Source organism: Hippichthys cyanospilos, chromosome 1 (assembly GCF_059441005.1).
Source record: "Hippichthys cyanospilos isolate Australia breed blue-spotted pipefish chromosome 1, RoL_Hcya_1.0, whole genome shotgun sequence".
Classification (NCBI taxonomy): domain Eukaryota; kingdom Metazoa; phylum Chordata; class Actinopteri; order Syngnathiformes; family Syngnathidae; genus Hippichthys; species Hippichthys cyanospilos.
Genome location: NC_142369.1, coordinates 24,906,106 through 24,925,364, shown reverse-complemented (window position 1 = coordinate 24,925,364; position 19,259 = coordinate 24,906,106). Strand labels below are relative to the sequence as shown.

Below are 19,259 nucleotides of genomic sequence, written 5' to 3'. Positions count from 1 at the left end.
TACATCCAGAGAAGTTGCCTTATAGTTTCATTTATGGTGTGTTGTGTGCTGTTTATAAAGGAATATGAAGTGAATTTAAATCACACGGAAATAATGACAGTAACTTTTCATGAAATCGTATGATTCGAAAATGTGATTTCATCAGAATAGATTCTTATTTCACCTCTAAATTTAGAGACAATTAGGAAAGGAAAATGCAAAAAGTGGGCGGAAAACTGTGAGTGTGCGTTACATATGTGTGTGAGTGTATGTGAGAGGGAGGGAGAGAGAGATAACGCTAAGCACCACTTAAGCTCTTTGATCGCAAAGGCCCATCAATCTACTGTTGAAAAAGTGTGTATGAGAAAGTCCTTCGCCAATCGATTACACGCATCTACTCGTACCACGAACTTCTGTACTTGTCGCGGATCTTGACAAAAGTGTAACTCCTTACACTAAATTGTACACCAACCTAAACTTTCAATAAAGTGCCATTTAAAAAATAAGGTTGCAATCCCAAATGGTTGAGAATATTTTCCCTTACAAAATGTGTCACACAAGCATGTGCACAAGCCTATTTTGTGCCTTACTTGCAGCCTTATGGGGATCATATCAGCCGTCTCTCACTGTATACGCAAGCATGAAAAGACCCAATCCATTTTTAAAGAGCTGGAGCCCCCTCCAGTGAACTCATATTTTCTCTGCCTCCTTATCCTGCTGCCCCCCTCCTCAACCTTGTCTGGCATCAAAGGGTTAAGGAGGAGCAAGCCTCTGAGGAGCCGCCTGCTTAACCTCTGACCTCAACGTGCAAGAAAAAAAAATCAAAGGAAGTAACAAGTCATTAATAGTCTAAGTAGACTTACCTAAAAATTCTGCATGTATTCTTCCACCAAATGGGCTAAAAACGCAAACGCTACATTTACGCCGCCCTTCACCGATGACGTGTGCGGGTTTACATAGCCAAAGGCGCAGCGGTACCCCTCCCCAAATTTCTTCATCCCACGCCCCGGCAGACTAGTTAGTCCCCTTTGTGGGCAGCAGGTTGTCAGTGAGGGGGTCCAGCTGGTGGAGACTTGAGATGCCAAACATCGTGTCAGAGATAAGACAAGTCGGAGAAGGTATGCGCGGCAACCACTCTGGGGGGATTGATGATGAGTGCGAGGATTGGGAGGGTCTCGCATGCGTGTGATAAGATGACACGGTATATATTGTCGCACAGCCAACAACACCTTGCAGCGATGAAAAGTGACCGTTGGACACTTTACAAGGATACTCTTAGAAAACTTGCAGCCTAGTGTGGCTATCGGGACCTTATGTGCATTAAGTGTGCATTTTCCACTCCGGAGGGCTGAATATAAATAACTTCATCGGAATGTTAATTACCTGTCATGTGTGTTTCCATGTTAGACGGATTATGTAAAATCTAATCTACTGAAGACATAACAATGTGGTCATTATCATTGTGGAAATTCCAGAGAAGATGCTGGACATGGCACTTTCTCCTTGTTATTATTGCAAATACGGACACGCGCGATTAGAGTGGAAGGCGGTCTCCAAGTGCTCAATTGTGATGACCTGGCAACATGCCCAGCTCATTAGCAAACCTGACCAGGTTTAGAGGAATAAAAATCAAACTACATGGGATTGTTGTACTGTACAGTTGCTCAAATCTAGGGCCACGCCAGACAATAAATGCAACCAACTGCTACCAAAATCCTCAAAAATTTTATTCAATTCTGTATATAAATTTGAGTCCAATTAAACGGATTTTCCCCGATATAGCACAAGTATACTTCACCACATGGAAATTCCCAACTTTGGAAGAAATCTCACGACAGCGTCTTGTTTAACAAGAATGACGTCAAATCATATATAATAAATACAAGAAAACACAAACACTTTTCAGCTTTCGCACTGTTACACACACTTACACACGTTAAAGATGCAAACTGAGCACCTTCTCATGTTACTGCATATAAAACCCGGGTGGAAATGTAAAAAAAAAAAAAAACCTGCTACAAAAAAAATAAATAAATAAAATCTCAACTTCAGCTTCGGTTTTGCACAGAGCCACAATTGTCGTTTTACAGTCGGCGCGGGCAGGTGTAACGCTATCCAGATGTGCAAGGAAATGGGTTCCCTCAACCACTACATTAAATGTGGGGCTAACAAGGAGCAATTGGAATGGCAAATAACAGACGATTACTAATGGTATAGTTACCTGAGTGGATGAAATATCACATTTACAGCACTGTTTACAACCCTCTAAAGTCAAAAGTCAATATTCGACTATGACTTATTCCAAACAGAAGGAAAAAATTGCCCCAGAAACAACAACAACAAAAATGTTTGAGCTTGGAGTGGTCATCTCAGGACAAGGGTGGAGCCGTAGCCGCTTTTGTTGGCCCCGGAGTAGAGCGGTCAGCTGGGGGGGGTGACAGAGAGGACATCGGTGACAGATGCGTGACGCTTGGATGTGCATTTACCCACAATGCGGTTGGAAACAGCGTTTACAGGTCCCTCAGCCTGTAGCGCCATCTAAACAAACTGTTTATCTCCGTGGTGCAACGCCTGCAGCTACTACTGCTTGTCTCATTGCAAATGAGCTCATTGCGTTCTTGAGCTGAGCTGACACAGCCTTTACACACTCATGCGAACACACAAACACCGTGTCGTGAGGGACGTGCATGGAGCTGCGCTTTGCTCCACTCAAGAGATTTTAAAAATAAAATCAAATAAAAAGGTCCCCCTCAGGCTTCTGCCGTGAGATTATTTTGGTCCATGAATGTCTGACGACAGGTCACAATTTACATCTTTCACGATGACGCAAAGCGGAGGGGAAAACGGCCTGTTCTGTTCAGGCTTTGGTCTTAAACAGGGCTCACAGTGCAAACATTTGGTTGACATCAGTCATTGGGTTAGAGAAAGACAATAAAATACAACTTTGATGTTCTTTGCGCTGCTCAAACGTGCGGGGCTTTTTTCCACGTCTGGACTTTTGTTGAATTTGGACGCCCAAGCGCTGTTTTCTTCCTTTTTTTTGTTTTTTTTTAACGACGCAGTGCTCCCAGCAGCACGGGGGAGGAAGACGTGACCAATTCACACGGCACAAAATGACAGCGGTGATATCATATTATGCATTTTTACAATGATTCTTTGCAAAGATTCAGGAGGCGGTGGTCCATTCAGGGACACCGCACCTGATGTGCGTGTGCGTCTCTAACGTGTGATAGAGCGGCGGGGAAAGGTTAGGGGTAAAGCGGGGGTACTCTCTGTGGAGTGGGGGGCTGTGCTGCCGGCTTGCAATGTTTTCCGAGCTCTGCCTCGGGTAAGGGTCGCGAGTGACGGCTTCTCCCAGCGGCGGCGAGCTGTGGAGGGCTACGGCGCTGAGCCGGGAGCCCTGCGGGCTGGAGCTGTACGGGGGCTGGGGGTTGTAAGGAGGGTATGGCTCCACGGGGGTCATGGCAGAGGGCAGCGGGCAGGAGTACGGCCAAGACGCGCAGTCATCGAGTCTGCTCTCCGAGCCGGCGAACATGCACGCCTGGCGCTGACCGATGTCAGAGGCGTAGGGGGCATCTGTGAGACCCGGGCCTGGGGTACCGGACAGGGCAGGCGCCGGGGGAGGGGCGAAGGGGGAGGCGTGGTAGTAGGAGTCTCCGGGGCCCCGCGAGCTTGCGGGGAAGGCTCTCTTGAACGGGTGCTGGCAGGTTCCCGGAGAGCAGTTCTCCTCCACTACACAGAGAAAATGTTGTGACATTAAATCAACGCAGAGAAAGTTGCTGCTACTTTAAAAGCGTTTTATTGCTGAGCTGAGAACCAAAAGTGCACATAAAAGACAATTGCATTCGTTTTGCGGCTTGACATTTACTGAGGCACAAAAATAGAGAGTGGATGATTCATGTTTGTCAGATGATCTTAATGGACTGCACGCTTTATACTGTAGTTGGCACCGAGCTTATGTCAAGTACTATATCTTCTTGTAGAATGGAGGTATCAACAATCTTTGCCATGTTTAGACGATTATATTCAGGAACAGCACGTGGTTTCATTGCGCTTAAATGATGTTCAGTTAAAAGCGGGAGCCGGCAACTGGTGGACGGCCCACCACCGCAGTGAGTGGCCCCTTGATGGATTTAAAAAAAAATAAAATAAAAATAACAAAATGGAAGTAAATAAATACAATAAAGAATAACAGATTTTTTTTCCCAAACAAATCCTTAACGCTGATAGGGAAGAATGTTGATAAACATGCAAAATAAGTTTTACACGAAAAGTGGCGTGAATGGTGAAAACTTGCTGGGGGAAAAATCCCAAACTATATAAAAACTATATTGACACTCCCAAAAAAAACGTAGGATTCTGTCATTATTCTACCCTCCATTATGAGGGTCCTATTCTACCACGCACTATGACGAGGTGCAGGACTTTTTTTTTTTTTTATTGGTCTGATCTGTAAGCCAAACAAAGCATCTGAAATTTTTAAGTGAGTTATTTCTTGTAGGAAAAAAAAAAAACCTGACAAAATGAGTTTTTTAGAGTTTTTTGCCATCCTTGAATGATAATGTTTGTGTAAGCATAATTTTGCCACTCGTCCTTTATGGTTCTGGTCATATTTTTTTTTTGTCAATTCCATAAACAGTACAGTGAAGGAGTACAGTCATTATGCAACTATAGAGCCATGGACTACTATTGCAATAACAACTCTTATTGCTGTATTTTTTTCAACATCCAGAAACCCACTTGGACTGTTTATTTTAGCCAATTTAAACAAATGATAGTAAAAGCAACTCAACATGTGTTTTGTGAAAGCTTAAATTTAACTTTAAGAATTACTGTGTTCTGAAGCAGCTGCAGTATGCCTCTGCTCTTCCTCATACGTGACCCTTCTAAACCAAAGGATTCTAAGTGCTTATTTTTATGACAAGTTTGTACAGTCTGCAGTGAAGTCATATAAAAAAAAAAAATGACACCCTTACATATTACTCTTAAGTATTGTTTTATTGTATGTCCTTTTTGATTGCCTTCCTGCTTTGTGTGTATTAAACAAGTGGTTATTTTAAGCTGTATCTTTTCTAATTTTGCGTGATGTTAGCATTAAGCATTCCTCCCACACTCCAAAAACATGCACAGCAAGTGTATTGGACATACTAAAATTGTTGTTAGGTGTGATTAGGTGCGTGAGTGGTCTCTGTGCGCCCCGCAATTGGCAGGCAACCAGTTCAGGGTGTCCCCCGCTGACTGCCCGAACGATGAGTGGTTCTAGGAAATGAATGGATGGGAAGGATGGGCTCCCATATGACTATGATGTAATTTACCCAGAGACGTAAACACTTTAGCCACTCTTACCTTTCCGCTTGGTGCAATGGTAAAGTTGATTGTGCTGGACGTGTTGAGGATGAGACAAGGTGTAGTGAGAGGAGGGAGCCCCCAGCAGCGTCTGCGGGCTGCTGCTGCTGCTCAGGCTGTTCTCACAGCTGTAGGGTGACGTGGCCGCTTCGGGTGACCCCCTCAGGACCCGGACCTCCCCGCCAAAGGGACCCCCTGTAGAGCACGATCTCTGACGAGCTGTGCTGCGCGGGACCACAGGATAGTCCTTACTGGAACAGAAAGAAAAATTAATAACGACAATTTTGTGTTTGTGTTCTGTGTTTTTGACTGCATACTGGTATTTTGCTCTGATGTTTTTTTTTGTTTTTACATTTTCGTGCTTCTGTTTTTTTCCTCAATCCATCTCTCTCTTTCAAGTCTACTTAAGCGCTCTCCATCCTTTCAGCTCTGATCTCCCTCTGTAAACACAGCCCTCTCGGTGAACTCTGTGGTATGTAGGGGACAGCGGGCCACATCTCGCTGACTGGCGCTGAGATAGTGACACACACAAGCAGACACATGCACGCACAAACACAGCTAGGGCCGCTGTGAGATAATTTGCCGTTCTAAAAATAAACATCCAGCCATGTGTCACTTCGGATATGGGCTCATCTCCGCAAACCAATGCAGCACAATAACAAAAAAAAAAAGTCGGGGGGGGGGGGGGGGGGGGGGGTGAGCACTGAACTGCACAGCCCTCCCTCGCCTTCCAGTAACAGGGTCCCTCATTGGCTCACTAACATCCTCCAAAGTGCCCGACACAAGGAGAGTTCAGCTGCCACAGTGGAGATCAGCCCGGCACACAGGCGCTTGATGAGCAGTGACAGTGTGATTCACAAGCACTAGTGCGCGATCATTGGTCTGCCGCTGCCCCAGCTCTTGTGTAATGTTGCTTTGCACTGTGTTGTTAATGCCGCATTCTGTAAACCAGCTATAGGGTCAAGCTCAACCTTCAGGTGACAGCAGCTCACATCTTTTCTGCCACTTGGCTCAACCCAAAGCACGCACTCTCACAACATATGTACGCCATCATAACAGAGTGGGAAAGAGGAGGAGGAGGAGGGAGGGGTAGCTCTATATACAGTCACTCGCTGCTATTCGCCTGGAGAGAGTTGAGCCTGATTGCAAATGGCCAATTCATACAAACATATTAAGTGATAATTATACCCTAGATATTAATACATTGAAAAGTACTAAAAACAATGGTTAAAAAAAAATCCACAGCATTTTAGCAACATATGTGAACATAGCTGGATCCTTAGAAATAAAATTCTGTATAAAATTCAGTATAAAAAATATGTTCTATGTGCGTGCGCCCACTAATCTAAATGTGACATCCTGATTAACATTAAATATGTATAATATGAGGCGAAAAAATCCACCTGCTCTTTTCTTAGGGTGCGACCATTTTTCCAGTTGTTGCCAACTGAGCTGGGCTCAGCTTGCAATCGTCACACGACCAAACACAAAAAACAGTTGAGTGGTGCAAGTCTTCTTTAATTCACAATCCACAAACACAATATTAATCGGAATATCTTGGTTGGACTCATAGGGGCCTATAAAACACATTTTCGTCAGAATATTTTTGATCTCCTTTTGAAGATAATATTAAGTTACATTTAAAAATTTTACACTACCGTTGGAAATAATAAAAATGTTACCTTCGCTGGTAACGACTGAAACAATAATGTTTTTAATACCACAGGGCTGGACCAGGTAACTTGTGGGTATGAAGTTGCTAAGAATATCATTTTACATGGAATTAAATCGACCATTATATATACTGCATGAATTATTAATGGTTCCTTTCCTTTGGGGAAAATTTGGGGAAAACTTGGCGGTTATTGTTCCAGCACAGCTTGTGCTGAACCTTACAGGTTCCGCTGTGGCAAACACATCTTATTACCCCTTCGTGCGTGTTCTTTTTCCATTCAGAGACAACGGAACCACACACTCAGGTATATTTTACAAACTAGCTAGGAGAGACAACGTACGATGAGGTTGCCCAAGTACGACAGCAGCTTAAAGCATACACTTGGTGAAAAACGATTCTGCCACGATAAACATTTCGCTAACGATATGAGAAGTTTGCGAGTTCATTAAGAGGAACCGTATAAACCTGTGAGGTTGCTCTCATTGCCAAAAGGAAGGACAGATCAGTTCAGGTTAGCGATTCTGATTTGATGTGACTGATTAGACCAACACACAGGTGCTGGAGTCTACTCACCCTTGCAGTTTGGCCATGCGGTGCAGCTCGTTGTCGTCACTGCCTCTGAAGCCCTTTGCAAAAGGATTGTTCTCTATCTTTAACTGAGTAATCTGGGGACAAAACAAAGGATCTCTTTTATAGACGAGTGCTGACATGAAAGCACAGCACATCCACGGCACCATACGTGCACACGGACGCAGAGGGCCCTTTTAAACCTTCTCCCCACCGAATGAAAGTCAATGGTTTATTATTAGCAGGGGGCCCGTAGATGTTAAAAGCAGCCCCGCTGAAGCTTTGCGCGGCCAACATTCCTTAGCCTTTGACGTTCCTGACGGAGAGGACAGTGTTCTCGCCAGCTGACATTGAATAAACTGTTTAGCCAAACAGTCGCCAGGTTTAAGCATTTTCAGGCCAAAGCTTTTAGAGATTCAGAGCTTTGATGTTGGGTCCTCAAACTTTTCTCATGGAGGGAAGCCTGTGTTTGGCTGCGGATAGTGTGAGAACGCAGGTCTAGTAGCTGACAACGCAGAGATAGTAACTACGGTCAGCAGAGATAAAGTCACATTACCGTGGCAAATGCATTTTATTATAAACTGACCCGTCAATATCCAAAGTAAAACTGCTACTGCTTTAATGCAAATAATATTTTAACGCATTATAATTACGATCTGTTTCACAGTTACGTGACACATTCATTTTTCACAAAACCTTTCATAAACAATAATTTTAATGAATGAATAATTAAATAGCTCATTTATTGTGAATTAATACAGTAACCCTCACACGCCTATAAAGTTAGAATTTTGTGCAATGTTCTTAATCCTTTCACATATACTATGATGATTCATTAAACAAAGCATTTTGCTGCAGACTTTGCACAATTTTTTATAGCAATTTCTTCGATCTTTAATTGGGAAATGAATTCAGCACTGGATGGGATAACAGTGTTATGCTGTTAGCTTTGATCTTAGAATTTGCGATCAATTGCAACTGGCTGGTAGCAATCACACCAAGACCAAAGGAGCGAAGGAGATTCAAGGCTTAGTGATCTTTTTTTATTTTTCAGAAAAATGCCTGAGCCAGGATCAGAAAGCAGGCCACGAGAATCTCTCTCACACACACAAACACACACACACACACACACACACACACTGGCATAAAAGCAAAAATGATGCAAAAGGACTTTTTGCATTCAAATAATATAACCAAAGGGAAACATTTGTGTGTGTAATTGTGATCTTTAGGCATAGTTGGAAAGATTTGGATGTGCACATTTTGGAGCACAATTAGTTTTAAGGTTAGATTTGGGTCAAGAAGTGTAGATTTGGGGATTTGAAACCCTCTCATAATGGTTAAGTTTGGACAAGATGCTCAGGTATTATGCAAACAAAAGTCCTCCTGGGATAGCACAAGTACAAACATTGTGTGTGTTTTGAAGAAATTGCACACAGAGGGCTTCTCGGGTCATTGTAGTATTTTCAGCTATGATAATATGTAAATGAACGTCTAGACATGTAACACTAAAAAGCGCTTAGGATGTCCCTCTGTATGTGTTCAATGTATGCCCTGACTAGAACTGACCTTATGGTTCTGGTAAGAAGTCACAGCAATGAAGGTGGTCTCCGAAAAGACATGAGTACAGAAAGCTGTGTTCTTTGAGCCGAAGCCGTTGTTCTCGTCAGCCTTGACAATATGGACGCGAGGCTGGTATTTGTGCATGGAGTTCAGTATTATCTGTGAAGAAGTAAGATTGAGAGGGTGAGTTTGAGCTCTCACCAGCACCAGATGGGAGTTGAGCTAAAAGGCCAGCTTCAGGTTATTAACACATTTCTAAGATCGCATCAATGTGAACAAAAGGAATTCACCGCGCACAAGATCAAAGTGTGGGAATACAAGATGGACGACTTTACTTTTTTTCTTTTTAACTTAGCTCCTCTCTGCCACAAATGGAATAAGGCGCTACTTACTAACACTACAACCACAATCATAAACAAAGATTGTGTTAAATGGACTACCTGCCACTGGCGTACATCGACTCCCTCTATTGGCACAGTAAAGTATTGCTTCTCAAGCGCAGTTCAGTTGTATTTAACTTTCAGGGTAAATCACGCATTTAACTACTGTACTTAAAAAAAAAAAAACATTTATTTTGGTACATTTTTATTCACCTTTTATGCACAGTCCATTTTATTTTAAAGCTTTAAACTATGCATTTCCAAGTGTCTTATATTTAAACACAGCATGTTTGAACTGCACAGTGCAACAGAGCTTTATAATTTTCTTACATGTTTTTCCAGAAATTAAACCTCTAATTCTCAATGAACATTTGTGGGGCAAATATTTGTAAGTGGTAATGTAAGTGTTTAAAAGTATAAGAGGTTTGAGTCACTATAGCCTATATGATCATATTGTTCAAATGGCCCAGAGGAATTTATTCATGTAGCATCTTTATCACTTGCAGTGAAGCATAACTGCACAGTATTTTTACTGATGTCCTAGTTGCCTATATAGAAGTAATTTAAATAATTTATAAGAAAACTTTTGTGAACACAATTCACTTTTCCACAAATCTGAGCAGCTGGACGGCATTTTGGACTTGCCCCGATACAACGTAAACCACACACAATTTTCTGGCCTTTTCGTGCGCGTGCACACGAGCCCGTGCGTACGCGCCTTCATCCAGAGGGGCTCAATTTAATCGCAGTGACGTGTCCGCCGGTGACATGCCTCAACTAATGGACTTCACAAGTCTTTGGGTTCATTACTTAGGGGCCTGGAAATGTGATGTTTTGTGTTTGTTTCAAACAATACACGTTGACCTGCTGTTAGTGCTGCTGGTAGCCTAATTGGCGCTGCAGCAGGGCGCGCGGGGAGGGAACCACTGTGCACCCATGTGGCCCCCATGGCAGATTTGTACTCTGTTATGATGGCTGCTGACTTTTATTCACCACAAAACGAGCTCATGCGGTTTGCAGCTTTAGAAAACGCAATCACTCTCACAAAATTAAAAACACATCTCATGGTGTTTATTTAAAATGCTTGGTCAATTGATTGTACCACTTGGAAAGACCAATTTCGCCGCGTTTGCGATCAACCTCGCTTATTGTACAGTTTTGTACTCTATGTAAATAAAATGTAGGAGCCATTCTCACGTGTCCAAACGGATCCAGGTGGTTGTTTGTGAGTTTGAGCTTCTGGAAAGACACCAGCTGGCGGCTCCAGTGGGCCCCCGTGGCAGGAGAATCCGGGTGGACATAGAGTCTCCCGGGCATCGCTGGTTCGGCCTTCCCTGTGACCGACCTACATACGCACGTACAGTTGATCAATATGCATGTAGTTATTAGAAGCACCGGAGCCAGACATTGACATCTAGTGCGTCACAGTGGTATGTCTGACCCGGTCATGCACCACTGTACTCAACAGCACAACCAGTTAGATGCTTTAATTAGACGCGAGCATCAATATTTTAAGTGTTCTTAAATGCGGCATTGCGTGACGTTACTTTGGTTCAACCATATAAAGTTAACGCTTTCTAATTATTTGATATACTTCTTATTCAACATGGGCTATGACATTTTGGCGCGTGCCTGCACCAATTTTTTACTATACAGTAATATATGGTGTAAAACATTCTATGGATGTAAAAGCAAACATCATAGGCAAACGACGATTAATAGCGCGTTAAAAGTCATTTGACGCATGCGCATAGCAGTGGAGATGAAAACGTTTAAATGCCAAACAATAATATAGAATCAGATCTGATTTCCAAAATGCATGTAATTGAAATGACGTTTGTTTGATATGCGATTGAGTCCAGATGATGTGAAAAAAAATCATATTTCCTCCAAGCAAATTTGTGTGCATGTAAAACCACTACAGTGCGCATGGAGATGGAAAGGTGCAGCGCGAGTGATGCATCCGTGGCACTCAGCGGATTTCCCCCTCATCTGAATGGGAGACTTTAATCCATTCCGCGTCGTCTGTCCGCCCGGTGAACCCTCCGCAGACTGATTTAACCGGCGGGTAAACAGTGGGAAGACGCGAGAAGTAGGCCAACGCGGTGTCCAATACTTAAAAGAACATTAATGAATGAAACTCACCATTTGTTGTCTGCAAACTTATATCGGTGGTCATCCCCGGGCACAATGTCCATGAGAAGAATGTATTTGGTTTTTGGGTTGAGTCCTGTGACCTTCACTTTATAACTGGGGAACATCCTCCTATATATATAAATATAAAAAAATAAAACAAACTGTGCAAGAAAAATCTCACAAAATTCGTCTCTAATTCAAATGTGTTGGGTGAATGGATATTTTCAATTTATAATAAAACATGTTCAAGCATAAAACTTTTTTTTTAATACATTAATTTTGTCCTTACCTTCCGGCTTTGGTGATGATCATTTCAGTTCCTACTTCATCAAATCTGGTCCAAAGCTCCCTGTCATGGAGGAACACTTTTATTCCTTCCATGCTCTGCAGCAAAACACACAAAGAAACACGCGTTTCGAGTTAAAATTTAAAATTATATGTATTCATTGCGTCCGCATCTAGTTAAATTGTACATAAACGGCCATTTGACCAATATACCAATATAAAAAAATATAAATAAATAAATAATAAATATAAAATATATATATATATATATATAAATTTCAAATAATCCGAATGTTTAACACACACCAGCTGACTGGAATTTGTCTGTTGTAACGGTGAAACGGGGGATTTTAAATTGTAACAGCCGAGATGATCTTGTTCATTCTCTTTTGGAGAATCCACGCAGTTCGAGTCTGGACGCTCAGCGAGGCCGAACTGATCGCCCCCGTTTGCCATGGCTCCCTATACACACATATGCAAATACACAAAATACATCATCATCAGTCCAATAGACATTTGTTCAAAACATTTTGTACGGTACATTTGTTTTTAGAAAAATATTAATAAATTATTACATATAAACGAGTCTTGAATGCGTGTGATTGACAAATATTCTAATTCCGTGCAACGTACACGAATCCAATGAAAAAAAAAATCAAATCCAATACAATTTAAAAATACAAATAAACTTGCCAATGTTTTCAAGTGTCTTTTTGACAAGTCAATTATTTCTTTGAGTTCTACTTCGTGTGGGACTAACAAGATTTATATGCAAAACACAATGACTTACATCGCAACATTGTGTAATCTAATGATTGGCTTTCACTTTAAATGAGATTAAACGTTCGTGCACCAGATCTCCACATTGTTTTGGAAGTGGGATTTAATCCAGTAAACCTGCATGCACAAACACGATTTATACTTCTGGGGCATCTTCGCTGAATAAACACTGTTTGTTAAAAAAAATGCATAGGCCGTCGTAAAGCAGATTAACTCATGAGTGACAATAATTGTGTAGCTGCAGTATTTTGATTGTCCTCTTCCTACCTCAAGCAGTCCAACCTTGGGGAGTTACGCTTGTCATTCTTCTCGGTCCGCACGATCCTTTCTTGTGAAACTTAGGTTTTAATTTCCAACTTGAATATCTCAATCGAAGCGGTCCACGTGTTTCAGACAGAGGCTGTCAAAAATACAACATAATCCATAGCGTAGATTTAAAAGAACGTCGGTTGTGCGTTTAGTGCCGGGGGGCGCGCAACTGCCGTCTTCCGTAACCCAATCAGATCATTGCAGCTTTAATTTGTGGGCCCTTAGTGTCGCTCCTCTCCCGGTCTCCCTCGCCGACTCGGTGCCAGCCCAGATCTGGACCCCGTTCATCACATCCTTCATCGCAAATGGAGTCGTTTGGTTTAGACACACAGGAACACCCCCTCGTGGCTCTCCTGTGATCCCATTGGCCAGAGCCGTGCGTTCACGGCATGGGCGCCCTCTCGCTCCTTTATCTGCGTGTGTGTTTTTAAATACTATACAACAATCATTCTGCACTTTTAATCGAACCAACACTTGTGACACTGATCGGTGAGAATTTTATCTATACCCTAATGTTCAAATAAACCACGTGACTGTGGTCTAGAATTGCTCTCAGCAGAAAAACGAAAGGCAACCTGTGACGTCATTTACACGGGTTGTTGCGACGTCACACAACAATCATGTTTAATCTCGTCGAAGATTCACGAGGATCATCGCACTGACCGGATTATTGAACAAACCTCATCACCGCGGGGCAAAACATGAAGGGGTCACCGGGAGGTTATGTCCTGCCTGCTGCCTTGTACTCGGCCGGCAAGGCTCCATTCAACCTGAGAGTGCATGAGACATTTACGCATCGTCGACTATTGTGTGCCTGACCGGGCCTAAAATGCACATGATATGATCTTATTATGGCGTCTTTTGTTGACATTTGTGCATGGGAACTGTGGGTCACATGACCTGAAATGTTGTACAACGTACAGGAAGGAATACAGTAGTTACCAATCATTTGGGGTATTATAAATTTGAAAACATGGTTTTAAAATTCCATAAACAGCCATCTGAAACATGTTCAACTCCCTGTCCAATTAGAGCACTATTTTTATTACTTTCATACAAGTGTGGCCAATCATGTCAAAGATTTATGTAATAAATGTTAATTTTGTAATGGAAAACATCAACAGCATATTACAGGTTGAAAAACAACACAAAATTCCAATTGGCAGACACTATCATTAAAATACATTAAAATATTTTACATGCTCACTCATGTAAAGAACATAGAAATAAGAAAAACATTGATACTTTATATATATATATATATATATATATATATATATATATATATATATATATATATATATATATATATATATATATATATATATATATATATATATATATATATATATATATATATATATATATATACATACATACATACATACATACATACATACATACATATATACATACATACATACGTACATACATACATACATACATACATACATACATACATACATACATAAATACATACATACATACATACATACACCCCTTCCGCCCCTGCACTCCAAAATTACTGTGACAAATTCGATTACTGTGACAAATTCGATTTCCCACCTTTTGCATTAATCGCAAGCAAAAATAAAAAGTGCCGAGGTCTATACTGCTCATTGGCCCATTTGTTTTCATATCGCCCAAATCTGAAGGATATGAATATTAATTGGGCATATTAATACCCGCGTAAACGATGAGAAGTGTTTCAATGTGAAGTGTTTCAGTGTGTTTTAGAAAGATTGATCACATGAGACTTCAGATTATTACACGCAGTTAATAATTTGGACAAGCATGTATACATGACGACTGAGGTGTTTTTTTTCTTTTACACAGATTTTAAATGGAAGATATGCAATATCTTGTGTGCTGCAATGTTGTATGTATGTAAATAGATGTAAAAAATATACACCTGAAAAATCAAACAAAGGTTGTTTTTTGCATGCACGTGAGTTGAAATATACAATTCGCTAACGACGCCGAAGCAATGAAGCATTTTGTACTGCTTGTATTGGGAACACACATGGGTTTTGCTTTCTCATGCAAAAAACAGCTTAAGATATACAATGACGTCATGTCCTAAAAACGTCAACGCTGCCTCCCCTCTAAAAATTCGCTGGTAGTTTTTTGTTTTTATTATTATTGTTTGTTTTAACATGATTTGCTACCTAAACGCAATCAGACAACACGAAGACAGTAACGATCAGACATTAAGTTGGAACTGACCAAATGGAGGCTTTTTACAAATTTTGAGTCAGTTTCTCTCCAATGAGAGGCAGCTGTCTGGCCTGGCTGGCCCGTGAGGCAGACGGAAAGTGAGAGAAGGTTTCAATAATACCTTAAACGAGGTGGTGCTGTTGGCTGGACTGCTACTTATTATTGTCCCATCCGGGTTTCAGCTGACTGGATCCTCTGTTCTCCGTCTGGAGGAAGTGGTGAAGGGGTCCCAGACCTCCTGCACTCAGCAGGTCCGTCTCACACACCCTGAGCTCGGCCACAACGAGCATGTGTGTGTGGCATCAGAGGGTGAGGTCAGCCCATTTCTCTGCAAACAATCACATCACACAGGGCCAAATACATTCCACAGCCCCTCCCTACCTGCCGGCGTCCAGTCTGTGAGGTGGTCGCACGTGGGAAAAGCGCAAATTTTGGGGGGGTTGGCAATGCTCCAGGCAGGGCCTGCATCCAGTTGAAGGAAAAACCTGGTGCGCATTAATATGACTTTATTGCTATTGTACACGTTAGGAGACCCGCTGGTTTACAACAATGTCTGCTCCTCTTCACAGACTGTTCATAAAGATGAGTGGTCCTAGTTGAAGGGAGCCAGCTCTATTAAAAAAAAAGTAGATTCAAGACTACGGTATTGATTATAACAAAAAAAGAAACCTCAAATCTTCTTTCCACTTTGAAGCGTCGATGTGATAGTAAAAGTCTCCATTTCACCCCCACCAAAAGCTTACACTTCAAGTCATGTATTTAAACGTTATGATGGAAGAACTGTCGCCCGTGGTCATGCTCACACTTAAAAAACGAATTGCAATCAGACAATGTAAATGTTAATAGGAAAATGGGATTGTTGAAAATGGTGCATTTTGGCGAATGCACATGCAGGAACTTGGAAACATAATTCAGTGAAACTGACGGTCTACGTTAAACAATACATATGGAATTTCAAAAACGTTAATTTATAATTCACTATGACAGGGTGAACAACGCCCAACTACACCCATAATGTGATTTAATAAATATTAGAAACAATTACAAATATTTATTCTCCAAATATCCACCGTTGCAGTCACCGCTAAAATGCAAAATGACTACCGCCTTTGAACTCATCACAAGGTTTCTGAAAGGGGGCTCACGTGGGTGGACAGAAATTTCAGGAACGCATACATAATGATCAATATGACCTATATGAAAAGAACATACATGAAAAACATAAGGGATATCATGAAAATGTTTCAATCAAATTTATAAAAACATATCTAGTACGATTTTTTAATTAGAAGAAGGTAGGAGACAAAATCATGTACATCCAATGAAACCATGGTGCGCAATGAAAGAAAACACTTTTATGACATGTACTGGTGCAAATGCCAATTGTAATAATTGTAATTGTAATTTTAATAATTGTAATAAGTGGTAGAACTGTCAGTCGTCTTGCAACCCAGAAGTTAATGTGTGTTTAATGCCCGATCATTGAGACTAATGTCAAAGTATCCTTGACCAAGGTACCGAATTTCAAATTTATCCTGATGCTGCTTCATAAGTATGGTGAATGAGGAGTTGTGTACAAAAGCGACTTGAGGGCCTCGTAAGATAGAAAAGGGCTATCTATGAAGTACCATTTACTGTGTACATTTTGAAGCAGCATTTTATTGCGATATTGGCCCAGAAATTAAGTTTTTATTCACCAAAGTGAGCCTTTTTTATTGATCTGGTGTTCAGTGATAATGTTAAGAGAACAATAATTTGTCCTATGAACTTCTTTTACTGTAAATTATTTTACAACCCAGGTAAAAAGTCGTTACATAATGGAAGCTGCGAATCCTTTGAGAATACAATAAAATAAAGCTCAGTTGTTAAACATTACTCAACATCAGCATACTTATTAGCATTGAAATTGTGAGACGATTGTAAAAAAAAAAGTGTGGAAATTAATTAGTGTTTTTTTAAGCACAGCTGTAGTGCCTTCTGTTCTGAAGATTAGAGTTTGACTTTCCTTAGGACATTAGTAAGCGGAGTATTGCAGCGTCCTCTTGTGGCTATGGTTGTAAACGTGAACTCAATCAGAACTGATGGAAAGAAAAGAGTGACAAACGTCGAAAAGAATCAAACCAAGAGCAGCAAGACTTTATCAAGCCCTTTAGGTGGCTCGTGCATTCTCGCGTAGAAGTAATAAAACGGAATGCAGTTCGCGTGCGCCAGGAGCACCGGTGCACGTCGGAGTAACATTTAACATCGCAAAAAAGGTCCAGTCGAGGGCAGCCCGGTGCTGCTTATTCAAGTGGGAACGTTAACATTTGGGAGGCAGAGTGTCTGGTCGCCTTGAGAGATGCTGTCACTCAAAGGCGTTAAACTGAAGTGCCAAGTGACCTTTACGTTGTGTCAATGCAAAGACGAGCGATTCAACCTCGAAAGCGGAGGGGATAGCTTTTTTATATTGTACATTTTTAGGAGGAGTTAAAAATCCAAATGATGGGTCCCGCATCCTGCTGTAAAAACCGTCAACAGTACAACTCTGTTTTCATCCCTATTTCTCTCTAGATTTCTTTTCAAATACCTTGGGGAGGTCTGTCTTTACCAGACTGAAAACTCATTTTAACACAGCTGACATTTCACAGGCACTCGGGGCATTAGCTAGCACGATTTAAACTGTTCTACCGAGACATTTAACGTCCAGCAGCCCTGCGGACGCTGACGGGGACATGGTCAGAGGTCAGTACGCAGTTTTAGGCTATTTACCTAATGGACCACTGCGCTGGATGTGTGAAACACCTCACTTAGCACAAGCGTCAGGCCCGAACTGGACACGCCCTCACGCTTGTCTTTATGTCATCACTCCTGTGCATGGCTGAGGCAACAGGGTGAAAGGTCAAATGATTGGCCTCTGTAAAAAGGCCACAAGGAAGAAAAAAACTCAACGTCAAAGTCCAAACTAAGTGTTGCTTTATATAAAAGAAACCAGAAGAGTTTGCACATGTGCAGATTGCAACGATGCCCAAAAGGAAGTGTGAATTATTTTCCAGATTAGATTTAAATCTTTGACACAAAGAGCTTATTCATACTAACCTTCCATCAAAATCAGGCCAATTCCTTATTTGTGTGACTTCAAAAGGAGGGTCAGCAGTGTTGAATCCTTTGCTGTTTGACGTCTTGTCAATTCACAACACTATTACTTTGGTTGTTTGTAACTTGGCATCATTATAAGTCTTTTATGTGGCAAGGGAGGATGGAGAGGAAAAATGGATTAGGCTCAATAACACTTTTTGGGTGATCAACACCAGATCAATACAAAGCCACACCCAGATTTGAAATATTAAACCTAGCTCGTTTGAGAACCTCACAGTCTAGAACACCTATTTTGAAATTACCTACCAAACTGTACAATAAACTACATTGTACCTAACTGGGCCCATTGTCTATATTAATGTTGCACTCTTCTTTGTGATGATTACCAGTAGGCAACAGTAATTTCCTACGAATTCAGTCAAGGTAGATTGAGCCTTGGATTTTCTACCTCTTTCTTGCAAGAACTCTTGTAACCATAATTTACCAGGACACGCTAACTTTTGATAGCTAATGCAACACTAGAGCAGCATATCACACGTCAATATGAACAAGTACCTAATGATCACTACTCAATAAACCGTGGAGTACTGAGCTAAAACGCCTCAAGATGGCGTCTTGATTCGATGGATGGAAGATTCCGATTGATACTGAACAAAACAGGTAAATTGAAGCTAAATTGACAAATTAATCAACACCTGGAGTGGGGATTCTGAAAAATAAAAGGTGACGGTGACACCTAGAGGATAAAGTGGTGAATTGCATGCATATGCGTCCCAGATGCCCGGATTGCTGTCCACATATTCACCAGAGATATTAATTTGTTTTCATTGTGACTCAGCAAGATAGCAAATTTAATTGTATCCCACCAAACACATGAGACATCAAGGCCAGCATGTCCTCTACTGAGCACACAAGGACATCGTAAGTTAGCTCAAATGATAAAAAAC

At 41.3% G+C, this 19,259-nt stretch overlaps 1 protein-coding gene across 3 annotated transcripts; it reads right to left on the bottom strand.

The window, feature by feature from the left end:
- Positions 1 to 1,685: 1,685 nt before the first annotated feature.
- Positions 1,686 to 18,034, bottom strand: tbx5b (T-box transcription factor 5b). 3 transcript variants are annotated; one of them, XM_088430159.1, is made up of 11 exons: positions 17,986 to 18,034; positions 15,359 to 15,849; positions 12,979 to 13,790; positions 12,238 to 12,393; positions 11,936 to 12,030; positions 11,656 to 11,775; positions 10,708 to 10,855; positions 9,137 to 9,289; positions 7,574 to 7,665; positions 5,326 to 5,576; positions 1,686 to 3,711 (listed from the first exon to the last, which is right to left on the bottom strand). In XM_088430159.1, the coding sequence occupies exons 4-11, from the start codon at positions 12,385 to 12,387 to the stop codon at positions 3,146 to 3,148; spliced, it is 1,575 nt and encodes a 524-aa protein (XP_088286285.1). In that variant the 5' UTR covers positions 12,388 to 12,393; positions 12,979 to 13,790; positions 15,359 to 15,849; positions 17,986 to 18,034; the 3' UTR covers positions 1,686 to 3,145. The 3 variants fall into 3 exon arrangements, with proteins under 3 accessions (XP_088286285.1, XP_088286302.1, XP_088286293.1); XM_088430176.1 differs by having other exon boundaries at positions 12,979 to 13,111; XM_088430167.1 differs by lacking the exons at positions 15,359 to 15,849; positions 17,986 to 18,034 and having other exon boundaries at positions 12,979 to 13,937.
- Between the last annotated feature and the right edge of the window lie 1,225 nt (positions 18,035 to 19,259).

Bases quoted from the DNA above. Each gene is read 5' to 3' on its own strand.
- tbx5b (XM_088430159.1), bottom strand. From the start codon at position 12,387: ATGGCAAACGGGGGCGATCAGTTCGGCCTCGCTGAGCGTCCAGACTCG. The intron at 12,031-12,237 runs GTGTGTGTTAAA...GTTTTGCTGCAG, and splicing joins AGACAAATTCCAGTCAGCTG to AGCATGGAAGGAATAAAAGT. The intron at 9,290-10,707 runs GTGAGAATGGCT...ACTTCTTCACAG, and splicing joins ACCTGGATCCGTTTGGACAC to ATAATACTGAACTCCATGCA.